The following is a 12,915-nucleotide window of genomic DNA, read 5'->3' as shown; positions in this document are numbered from 1 at the left end:
TTTTTTTGCTGGAATATGCAGATGTGATTCATGTCTTACAGATTCCACCGACTTCCTGCAGAAATTGCTGAACAAAATATTGCAACATTAAGCAAAGCCATTTTGCCACTTAAAATAAAACAACATAGCAGTGTCTATAATACATGACTACACATAAAATATTTATGAATTTAATTGAAAATCAGAAATAAAAAAAGTTTATTAGTTATATGTATGTAAAGTGTTTCTATGCATAGAAAATTTAGAAAATCAAAAAAAAATATACTTATATAAAATATAAATATTTACTTAATTATTTTTGATTATATAGTTATTAGACTGTTTAAATAATTATTTAATAGTTACCATTCAAAGAGCACTTAGAATACAGCGCTACTTAGTCATAACTTAGTTTTTTTAGTTTTATATTATTGAAGAATAATATTTTTAATAAAGGTTGAAGACAAGACAAACAAGACTTATGTGACAATGACGGCTCCAAATATCAGGAATGGCATAGCTATAGTACGCGAATACCATTAACAATATGAAAAAACGGAAGATTTATGCTCCTTTCGTGCTTCTGACGGATTACCTAAACTTACGAAACCATAATGCAAATCACCCATTGTAGCAGTTGATAATCAAGATATTTCCAATATGATAATTAAGATATTTCCAATACGATATGAAAAACAACAGATAAAAGCATGAAAGTCACCACAAGTGCCAAAAGAGAGAAGATTACACTTTCAAAAGACTAAAATCAAGATTTTTTTCGATTTAAACGGAACTGTTCAAAGTAAATTCTTTCCAAAAAGTTACACATTAAGTACACAATATTTTCTAAAAATTCTCCAAGGATTGTAAACCAAAATTCAAAATTTTTGTCTGGACTGTCGATGACTACATAATTGATTTTTGTTAAAAGATTATACACTATCGGGCAAAATTATAACCGGACACTTATGTGAACAAAACAAGATCCAATCTTAACGATCATCCACTGTGTGCATTTAAGTTGGCACATCATGTTACTTAGGACTGCTCCACAAACTAAATAAGACAAAAAAAAAGCGTTTAGATACTATTCCGTTCATTCACAAGGGTTTGAACAATACCATATATCAAAGAAAATTCTAGTCGATGAGTATAAAAAATTTTACAAAAATTTGTTGAATGTTTCCAGCGCTGTGTTGATTCGAAAGGTTATTATTTTGAGTAAAGAAAAATTAAAAATAAAAGACACTCTATTTTCTTGGAGATTAGTCTTTTCAGATCCTGAAAGTTGAGAACACAACTTAATTATAACAAACTAGCAATATTTAGTTTATCTATTAAAATCTATTTACTATTAATATAAGTAAATTTATAACTCCAGGTTAGATTTGGTTATATCAGCGATCCTAAGGGGATCTACTTAGGCCTATTGACCCATTGTGTTATCGTATATAGAGAAAAATCAAGGCTTTAAATCACTTAGAACCTTAAGCAAAGCTTAGAACGCTGTTTAGTGGGGGTCTTGTAATTGATTACGATTCTCAAGAAAGGGGACTCCTAAAGTGTTGTGTAGCTGATGTGCATGAGTTGGACAAAGACAGAGTAGATGAGAGGCACTTTGATGGTCTTCCCCACAGCTGCGACAGGTATAAATGAAAGGGAGATTCAATCTTCTAGCATGGTTCCCTAGTCTCCAGTGATCTGTAAGTAATCTTACTATAAAACTGATATCTCTACGGGGCATATTAATGAGAATTTTGGATTCCATTTTAGTGAAAAGTAGTCAGATTGCATACAGACACCTGCATATCGTTGAGTCTACCCATCTTTTATTAATAAATTCAGCACAGGAAGAGTTCATTAACAATTTGCATGGTTATAACGAAACGTCCAGATTACTTAGTTGTTCCTTACTTAATTGAAGTGCTGAAGCGTCCTTTCGGGCTACATCGTTTGTTCTGCAGTTGCCTAAAATATCCCTATGACCGGTAATTTAACGCATTTTTTATTTTATAGTTGGATGTAATCCTAATAAAATATAAAATAAAAATTCAACACTTGATACTAAATGCACCTTAAAAAGCTCTCCGTATTTATTTGCTTACTGTGAAGCGTAGAGTAGAGTGAAAAAATTAGGCGTTTCAGAAAGAAAATATAGTTTGTTCCTTAATGTTGATTTTTTCTCTTGGATTTTCTTTTATATTATTTATTTATTCAATACTTAATTATAGAATATATAAAAGCCAATGTTCTAGCAAGTCGAAGTGAACATATACCAATTTACGACTCACATTAAAAGCCTTATATTTCTTTACAAAGTAATTTGCAATCTGTCGAGTTTGTTGTAAAGTTTGCGGAATAGATCTACGCTTTGGTCAGTTCCACGAAATTATTGGCCAGTAGTATTCGTACTCGTAATAAAACGCGCGCTTAACTTAAAATTACACAATCTGAGAAATAAGAAAATATTTAGTACTCACAAGAAAGTTTATCGAATGATGTGGCCAAGTTGCAATGCTGCTGCTGGTGGTGGTGCTGCTGCTGCCACTGCTATTGATGATGTAAGTTATATAAAAATGTGCCTAGTTCTAACCTGCTGGTTACTGACAACCGCATACCACACGAAGCGAGTCCCTAACATGACGCAAGCTTCACATTGCTTCACAGAATAGTCAATCACTATGAAGAGTTCGCACATGTACAACAACCTCTGCTACGGTTAGAGATACGCCTGGTTTTACATTCTGTTGTTGTTTTGTTGGTGTTGTTATTGCACTGCATTTAAAATAATTGAACACATGAAACAACCAGAAAAAAATTTAAAAGAAAGAAGCGCGCGTGCGCCCCAAATGCAACATCATTATGATCAAAGAACATGGTACAACTATGTATCTTAAATATAAACTCATTGGCAACATAGCAACCGATACGCGGACTTTGCCATTTTTCTCCTTAACTCATTTCTTCTCAAAGTAAATCATAGTCTTAGTCTCAATACAAAATGCTACAATCGCGGCGTAAGACAGATGTGCAGCTTTGAAATCATTAAGATTTGCTCCAGATAATGATGCTCTTTCGCAGTTCAGGAATTCTGACTCTGACTCTGGCTCTGGCTCTGGCTCTGGCTCAGGCTCTTACTCTGACTGACTATCGTTCGTTTGTAATCAAATTATATTTTCCCATAATAATACCAGCAAAAGAATTGAAAACAGCCAAAGAAAAGAAAAGAAAATACGGTTCTGTTTGAACACAATTCATCTGGAGAAAGGAAGTGGGGTGAAAGCAGCAGAAATGTTAAAGAGCAACAAATAGTACGAAACAAGTTAATAATTTTTACTTAATGTGCAAAAGAAAGTAAATCGTTTAAATTATAGCTTTGATTACCAGGCATTTAACCGAACATATATGCGAATTAGTGTTATGAAGTCCATGTAAAGTAACTGGAATTTTTTAAATTAGTTGACCATAAATTGTGGTATTAGTCGATAATCACAGACTCTGAATCCATTGAAATTATTTCAACACTCATTTCAGTTGCAAGTTAACAATCAATGCCATTATTAAATCCAAAAACTCTAACATTATTCTTTTATGATTTTATCTTTTTAGAATGAACCTGAATGCACACCGGAATTACCAGCCGCGAATCGTGCTTTATTTCTTGAGAAGGTGCGTCAATCTAACGCCGCCTGCCAGAGCGGTGATTTTGCTACTGCGGTCTTACTCTATACGGATGCATTGCAACTTGATCCAGGCAACTATATACTCTACAGCAATCGTTCCGCAGCACGTCTAAAACAAGGCCAATTCGCACTTGCGCTACAAGATGCGACAAAGGCACGTGATTTGTGTCCACAATGGCCGAAAGCATATTTTCGAGCTGGTGTTGCGTACCAGTGTTTGGGACGTTACGGCGAAGCACTTGCTTCATTTAGTGCTGGACTAGCGCAAGATGCACAAAACAAACAATTGCTAGCGGGTTTAGTTGAAGCATCTGTCAAAAGTCCCCTACGACATGCGCTGGAGCCGACATTTCAGCAATTACGTGCCATGAGTTTAGACCAATCACCATTTGTGGTCATATCGGTGGTGGGTCAAGAACTACTACAAGCTGGTCAATACCATTCAGCAGTTACGGTGCTAGAAGCAGCATTACGTATCGGCTCTTGTTCACTAAAATTACGTGGTTCCGTTTTTAGCGCACTTAGCTCAGCGCACTGGGCTTTAAATCAGTTAGACAAAGCAATAGGATATATGCAACAAGACTTAGCTGTAGCGAAGAGTTTAGGTGATACAGCTGGGGAATGTCGCGCACATGGAAATCTCGGTTCAGCGTACTTTAGTCAGGGTTCATACAAAGAGGCATTAACTGCACACCGTTATCAACTTGTGTTAGCAATGAAATGTAAAGATACACAAGCTGCTGCAGCAGCCCTTACGTCGCTGGGTCACGTATATACCGCCATTGGTGACTACCCAAATGCATTGGCCAGCCACAAGCAATGCGTGCAATTAGTGAAACAAATGGGTGACCGTTTACAAGAGGCTCGAGAAATAGGTAACGTTGGTGCTGTGTATCTTGCTATGGGAGAATTCGATTCTGCTGTTGATTGTCACACACAGCATTTGCGACTAGCACGTAAGTTAGGCAATCAAGTCGAGGAGGCACGCGCTTATTCAAATCTTGGTTCCAGTCATCACTATAGACGTAATTTCGCACAAGCTATTACCTTTCATGAACAAGTATTACGTATATCACAGCAACTTGGTGACAGAAATATTGAGGCACGTGCCTACGCTGGACTCGGTCATGCAGCACGATGTGCTGGTGATTGTGTGCAGGCAAAGAAATGGCATGAAAAACAATTAGAAATGGCGCTTGCAGCGCGCGATAAAGTTGGTGAAGGTCGAGCGTGTTCAAATTTAGGCATTGTTTACCAATTACTTGGTGAGCATGACGCGGCATTAAAATTACATCAAGCTCATCTAACAATAGCACGACAACTTCATGATCGTGCCGGTATGGGTCGTGCCTATGGCAATATCGGTAATGCTTACTCTGCTGCTGGCTTATATGAGGCTGCCATAAAGTATCATAAACAAGAGTTAACTATCAGCAAAGAGGTACATGACCGCAGCGCGGAAGCATCCACACATGGAAACTTAGCTGTTGCTTACCAAGCGATGGGTGCACATGATATGGCGCTTATACATTATCGCGCACACCTGAATATAGCTCGAGAACTAAAAGATACGGCTGGAGAAGCTTGTGCGCTACTTAATCTGGGCAATTGTCTTAGTTCGCGACAAGAGTTCGCACAAGCTGTTCCGTACTATGAACAATATCTGATGTTATCACAGGAGCTTGGCGATGTAGCCGCAGAGGTTAGTATATAAACTATTTATATTAATACAATATTGACCATTATATATTTATAAATTATTTTATAAATGTATAAAATTAAATCATTTTAGGGAAAAGCTTGCCATTTCCTCGGCTATGCTCACTATTGCATTGGAAATTTCCGCGAAGCAGTTCGTTATTACGATCAGGACTTGGCTTTAGCAAAGGATTTGCAAGATAAAATGAACATGGGTCGTGCTTACTGTAATCTTGGCCTAGCACATCTTGCACTGAGCAACAGCCAAGCTGCATTAGAATGTCAGAAATACTTCTTAGCGGTAGCTCACATGACAAATCATTTATCGGGCAAATTTCGTGCTCTAGGCAACATTGGAGATATACTCATACGCACAAGTGAAATTGAAGAAGCAGCTAAAATGTATCAGCGTCAACTCACATTGGCTAGGCAAGCACGAGAACGTCCAATGGAAGCAGCCGCTTGTGGCGCACTAGGCTTAGCACATCGTCTCATCAAGAAATACGATAAGGCTCTAGGCTATCATACACAAGAATTAACCTTACGTCAAGAAATGTCCGATCTACCTGGAGAATGTAAAGCACATGGTCATTTGGGTGCTGTACATATGGCACTTGGTAATTATACGCATGCTGTAAAATGCTATCAGGAACAATTGGAACGTGCACAAGAATTACAAGATTCTGCAATCGAGGCACAATCGTATGGAAATCTCGGCATTGCTAAGCTTAATATGGGTCACTATGAAGATGCTATTGGTTATTTGGAGCAACAATTGGGTACACTGGAGAGGGTTAATCTACCAACTACACAGCATGATCGTGCACGTGCTTTGGGTCACTTAGGTGACTGCTATGATGCACTTGGTGATTACGAGGAAGGTATAAAATGTCATGATAGACATTTACAGCTAGCAACGGCACTACAAAGTTTCCGCGATCAAGAACGTGCTTACCGTGGTCTTGGTCATAGTCATCGTGCTTTAGGTAATCTACAGGAGTCACTAGTTTGCCTTGAGAAACGCTTAGTTGTAGCTCATGAATTGGGCAGTCAGGAAGTAAAAGCTGTTGCATATGGTGACTTGGGCAATATACATAGCGCCATTGGCAATTATGAACAAGCTGTAAATTGCCTCGAACATCAACAAGAAATCTCACGGGAATTAGGTGATAGAGTTTTGCTTTCAGATGCTACTAGTGCTTTAGGAAATGTTTACCATCGCATGAACGATCAGGATGGTTCATTAAAACTGCACAAAATGGATTTGGAAATGTGCGAACATATGGGCGCACTAAGTTTACAAGCAAGGGCATGTGGTAATCTCGGAGCCGTTTATGAATCCATGAGAAATTATGCAGAAGCTGTAAAATACTATGAAAAACAATTGTCCCTAACAACGGATCGTCTTAGTAAAGCCTTTGCGTGTGGTTCTTTAGGTAAGATTAATAAATTAATTATAAATATAAATTATTACTTATATTTTAACCTATTATATTATTTGATGTTCATATTTTTAGGACGCGTATTTTATCAAATGGAACAATATTCTCAAGCCATTAACTTTTTGAGACAAGGTCTTGCTATCGCACAATCGATTAATAAAACGGAAGATGAAGCTAAAATAAGACATCAATTAGGTATGTTAAAAACCGTTAATGTACCGAAACTTTAATTCAATTTTATTTTTTAACTAAGGTCTTGCATTACGTGCTTCCGGAGATAACGAAGGTGCTCGCTCTCAAATGGAAACTGCTGCTCAGTTGCTTGAGTCCGTTCGATATGATCAACGCAGTCCTGAAGGTCGCACTTCACTTTTTGACCTTCAAACCACTTGTTACCATATACTACAACAAATACTTATAACCATGCAACGTAATGAAGATGCTTTAGTTGCAGCTGAACGCTGTAAGGCCCGCACAAGCCCAGACACTAACAGTATTTCACGAAAAACAACAATGACGTGCAGTGAATCTATCTATGACATTGTCAATCGCACAAAAACAAATGTTCTTTACTTCAGTTTAGCTGGAGACGACCTTTACGCTTGGTTCTTACAGCCACAAAAGGGCATTTCGCGTTTCAATGCAGTTCGCATCAGTGAGGAAATATTAAAAATAACAAACGAAAAAAATGACAAGTCTACAAAAGAATCGGTTCAAACCAAGGAAAGTTTGCTCGAACGTTATATTAATATGGTACGTGATAGTCTGGGAGTAAATTCAGATAGCGTACTACATGAAGGAGATGGTAGTGGCTGGCGTTCAAGTTCAGAAAATTTACTTGATGACTTTTCTAACGAACGGAATGGATTCTTACGAATGGTCAATCGCAATCATCTAATGAATTCTTCAAATTATTCCTTAAGTTCACTGTTTAGCTTAGGCTCTGTAGGTGGTTCAGTTGCAAGTCTACAGGGTTCGACACGCTCAATTGGTAGTTTACAAGGTTCTACACGTTCTCGCCGTGCACCAATGATGCCTGCTTGGCAAGGTCCTAGCTGTTTGCATACGCTATACAATTTACTTTTAGAACCATTTGATGACTTATTACCTTCGGGTTGTGCCGTTTCACGTCAAGGACGTAAAGAACTTATTTTAGTTTTAGAAAATGAATTGTATTTGGTACCGTTTGCTATACTACGTAGTGCAAAAGATGACGGTGAATACTTGTCGGAACGTTGTTCTCTTATGACTATACCGTCATTACAGTCACTGCGCTTGAAGAGTAAAATTTTGCGTACTCGTGAGTTAACAGAAAATCTTAATACTGCATTAGTTGTTGGTGGACCACGCATACCCACCGCATTATCTGAAACCTGGGGCTGGTCCGAGTCACCAGCATCCCTACAGGAAGCAGCTATGGTCGCTGATATGCTGCAAGCTAAAGCTATCGCTGGTTGTAGCGCTACAAAAGAAACTGTAATATCAGAATTGCCAACAGCTGAATGTGTGCATTTTGCAGCTAATCTCAGTTGGAAATTAGGTGCTGTGGTACTAAGCCCCGGGGATGTTGTTGATTCTCAAACACAGAAAAGATACTATCAAACGACCAATTCCGATAATAACGAAAGTAATGACGATACTAATGGTAGTTCTAACTTAGAACTGCCACAGCTCTCTGACTTTTTGCTATCAGCCGCTGATGTGTTAACAATGAAACTAAACGCGAAACTTGTTGTATTAAGCTCATACCATTCAATTGAACCCATAACAGGTGCTGGTGTAGCTAATTTAGCTGGCAGTTGGCTATGTGCTGGTGCAGGTGCTGTACTTATATCACTCTGGCCTGTGCCGGAAACTGCAGCGAAAATCTTATTACGTGCATTCTATTCTGCGCTTCTACAAGGGGCTCGTGCAGCCAGGTGAGTCCATTTTACTCATTATTAAAAATGCAAATATTAACATTAAAAATCAAATTCTGCTTATTTTTAGGGCGCTAGCAGAAGCTATGCAAACTGTTCAACATACAAAGCATTTTGCTCATCCCGCTAATTGGGCCGGATTTTTGCTAATTGGTGGAAATGTTCGGTTATCTAATAAAGTCGCCATGATGGGCAATGCACTATGTGAATTAATGAGAACTCCTGATAAATGCAGGGATGCCTTACGTGTTTGCTTACATCTGGTCGAAAAGAGTTTACAACGTATACATCGCGGTCAAAAGAACGCCATGTACACCACGCAGAAGAGTATTGAGAATAAAGCTGGCACAATCACGGGTTGGAAAGATTTATTAATGGCTGTTGGTTTTCGTTTCGAACCGGCAGCTAATGGAATTCCTTCAAGTGTTTTCTTTCCTCAAGCGGATCCGGAGGAACGACTTTCGCAGTGTTCTGCAAGCTTGCAAGCTTTATTAGCATTGACTCCACTGACATTACAAGCTTTAGCGAAACTTGTTAACAGCTCTGATGTAGCAGACGATATTATAGCAGTTGTGAGAAATGTTCTGTCACAATTTCCACCTAAGGGCAGTACAGAAATGGAAACGTGCATTGAAATTCCATTAAGTGTTAGACTTTGGCGTGTAGCTGGCTGTCACGAACTTTTAGCATCGTTAGGATTTGATCTTACAGAGGTTGGACAAGATGAAGTGACATTGAGAACTGGAAAGCAAGCTAATAGACGAAATTGTCAGTTTGTTTTACAAGCATTATTAGCGCTTTTTGGTAAGTTTTAAAATAAAAATTACTGTCTAATTTAACTTAATAAATTAATTTTAATTTAATTTTAGATACACAAGAAGCACCAAAAAGTTTAGGATTGGATTCCAGCAGCAGTTGCGAATCATTGAATGAAGAACCACATGCAGATATACATGTCTCCGTTGCCAATCCAACTATGTCTCTATTAGCCAGCCCACAACAAACTCATCTTAGCCACAATACAGCAGATATAGTTAAATCTGTCTCAATGGGTCTGATGCTTCCGCCTATGCCGATGAGCCGTTCACGAATGATTAGTACCGGCAGTGGTGCTTTTATTTCTTATGTTCGCAGACGTGGCGAACCTGATGGTGGACGTACCGACACTGAATCAGCACCAAGTACAACTGCTTCTGCATTATACCCCACACTGGATTCCAGTTTAGCTAACACAACAGACAGTGATTTATCTGACGGTTACATATCCCAAAATCATCTTAATAAAAATAATTGCCCGCGTTTAGGTTATTCCAGCCTGCGTGGGCGTGTAAATGTGTCACGTCCTGGAGGAGGCGGGGAAAGCGATGCAGCTTTTACACCAAGTCCACCAGTAGTCACACAAAATCCAGTCGAACAAAATGTATCACTGGCATTGGCACATCAAACTCGTATACGGCACTTGTACTCAAGCTCTGGACTAAATTACTTAGGAGATAGTGTCATACCAGAAATGTCAGTAGCACACACTACATCTCGTAGACCTGATAGTTCAAGTTCAGCTAGTTCAACAACTGATTGGGAGGGTTCAGGACATGCAACAGTATTAAGGCGCAACAATCAAACTGTACAACCGCATGGACATTTGCCACCTATGCCACCACCAAGACCTAATATGCCATTAGTTGATAGTTTACGTCCACTTCCACCACTTGCACCTGTTTATAATAATCTTGGTCAAGCAGTTGGTCCATCCAACTCTGGTAGTAATATAAATAATATGGAATCCACTAGTTCTGAATCTGAGTTTGAACGCGGTTTGGAACTAGCACAAACACCAATGTCTCACTTCCGTCTTAAACCAAAAATAAAGTTGGGTAATGCACAGTCTTCTATTGCTGCACGTCTTAGCAAAGAGCATGCGTTATTCATGGATCGTTTAAGTGTACGTACTGAAGTTGCTACAAGTACACCCAATAACTCTCCTAACCCCAACACAACACCAGCTGTATTCAACAATGTACGCAAACATCTTAGCTTAAATGAACAAGATGAAAACCAACTCGTACTTAGTACCTCCAACTTATATTTCACACAAAATGAGAACGAATTAATGACAGAAACTGTTAACAAGGATATCAAGCCAACAACTGCGAATATTGCTAACAGCTCTCAAGTTTCCACTGCTAAAGAATCAATAAAACCAAATCAAAAGAACATACAAGATTCTATATTGCGCCACATGAATCGCGAAATGACACCTACCATTTCAGAAGTATATCACGAACGTAATCTTGGTTTGGGTCTAGCACCACCATTATCCAAACTTTTGCTTAGCAAAAATTATGAAGACACGGAAACGAATACAATTAAACATGCAATTACCAACAACAATTGTGCTATAAAAACTCTAGTAGAGGCTGTTAATGAGTTGGAATTAAGTGGTGCCTCCTCCACCTCTTCTGTTAGTACAGCTAATACAAAAACTATAAATACCAAGGCACACGCTGTCGCACCTATTTCGCCTGTGACAAACAGTAGTAACAGCGAAGTTTGCACGGTTTGTGGTGAACCCGCAGATATTATTTGCCACTGCAAGGCTGCAACTGTACAAAAGAAGTCCACTATGAAGCCTTGGCTTAGTAATGTGCCCTCAAGTATAGTAAAAGCCAGCGACTTAACTACTGCTGATATATTAGAACGACAGAATAAAATTAAGACGAATGGCAGTAACACCGATATGACCAATATTACATTACCAAATCTTAAGCGTGCTAGCAGTCCATTTAACGAGTTATGTCGACGTGATGAGGGTGATGGTCGTTCAGTTGCAGATTCACAGTGCAGCAGCAATTACAAAAATGATCTTGCCAAACGCTTGGTTAGCTCTTCAACGATCCCAAATAATGAGAGTTGTAGCATGAATCAAGTCAGTATTGCTCCATCAATGGCAGGACGTAAAGTGTAAATTTTTCTTATACTAAGAATAAATTATTTTACGGAGTTATATTTTATTTAATGTAAAATTAAAATACTAATGCAATAATAATTTTATTTTAATTATTATTTAAATTTCTTTTAATATGTACAAATTTATTTATATCCTTAAATTAATATTAAACATTAAGTTTAAACTTAAGCTAAAAATATATTATCCATTTATTTATTTAAATTTGAATTAAATTAATATAATACATATAAAATTAACATAAAATCATAATTCTAATCTAAAATAATTTAATTAATATTAAGTAGAAAAGCTATCACATAAATTAATAGATAGCTATATATGAATTATGTACGCATAGAACTGATTAATTATATATTTTGATTATATTAAATTTAAAATGTGTTTTATTTATTCTTCAAGGTCATTATTATTATTATTATTAATGTGTATTTTATTTAATAAAACTGAAATAATGAAGGTTTGTTCCATATTGTTGCTCACTACAATACAATATAATATTTATTTATGTTAATATATATTAAATTAATATTATATTAAATGAATTTTATATAATAAATACAATATTAATTTAATTTATAATAATACTATAATATATAATGTATATATGTATATAGAAGGAACCAGTTCTTACTTCATTTGGAAAAAAGTCAGAAATAGTGAACACCGTTTTTATAGCAACCTTGATTGCCGAAGGAACAGTTTAAAATGTACTTAGTATATCCAGAGAAAATACGTTGTATAGATGCCAGAATAAAGAGCTGCACCCAGAATCTTTGAGAGTGAAGTTTAAACAACCAGAAGGAAAACCGAGAAAGAGATGGACAATATTTGAGGGATATGAATGTCATCAACCAGAAGAAATAAAACAAAAATAGAAAAGAATGAAGGAATGTCGTAAAACAAGCTTAAATTCTACATGGACTGTATAGCTATGGATAATGATATTCAGAGAAAAATATTCTGAAATGAACTATCGTACGATTAGTTTTTGTTTGGCGCCTATACAAAGAACTCCAAAAATTTTCGAGTGGCGATTTTTAGCTGAATTTCATTCAAAAAAAGCGTCGTTGTGATGTGGTCAAAGAGATGATTTCCAACGCAGATAGTAACCCCACATTCATCAAATGCATCGTAACTGGTGATGAGACATGGGTCTATGAATTTGACATGACCAAACAACAATCGACCGAATGATGCTTTGAAGGTGAGCCGAAACCGAAAAGAGA

At 37.3% G+C, this 12,915-nt stretch overlaps 1 protein-coding gene across 1 annotated transcript in view; it reads left to right on the top strand.

Annotated features, from left to right (window-relative positions):
* LOC119669615 (tetratricopeptide repeat protein 28) overlaps positions 1-11,744 on the top strand; it is a 37,235-nt gene extending 25,491 nt beyond the window's left edge. Inside the window, exons 2-7 of the mRNA XM_038079592.1 lie at positions 3,589-5,364; positions 5,455-6,796; positions 6,878-6,997; positions 7,056-8,721; positions 8,792-9,525; positions 9,591-11,744. Of these exons, the coding sequence (XP_037935520.1) occupies positions 3,589-5,364; positions 5,455-6,796; positions 6,878-6,997; positions 7,056-8,721; positions 8,792-9,525; positions 9,591-11,686 (7,734 nt within the window). The 3' untranslated portion in view covers positions 11,687-11,744. The remainder of the gene's footprint in view (positions 1-3,588; positions 5,365-5,454; positions 6,797-6,877; positions 6,998-7,055; positions 8,722-8,791; positions 9,526-9,590) is intronic.
* The last annotated feature ends 1,171 nt before the right edge of the window (positions 11,745-12,915 follow it).

This window comes from Teleopsis dalmanni, chromosome 1, assembly GCF_002237135.1.
Source record: "Teleopsis dalmanni isolate 2A chromosome 1, ASM223713v2, whole genome shotgun sequence".
Lineage (NCBI taxonomy): Eukaryota > Metazoa > Arthropoda > Insecta > Diptera > Diopsidae > Teleopsis > Teleopsis dalmanni.
This window is presented reverse-complemented; position numbering and strand designations above follow the sequence as displayed.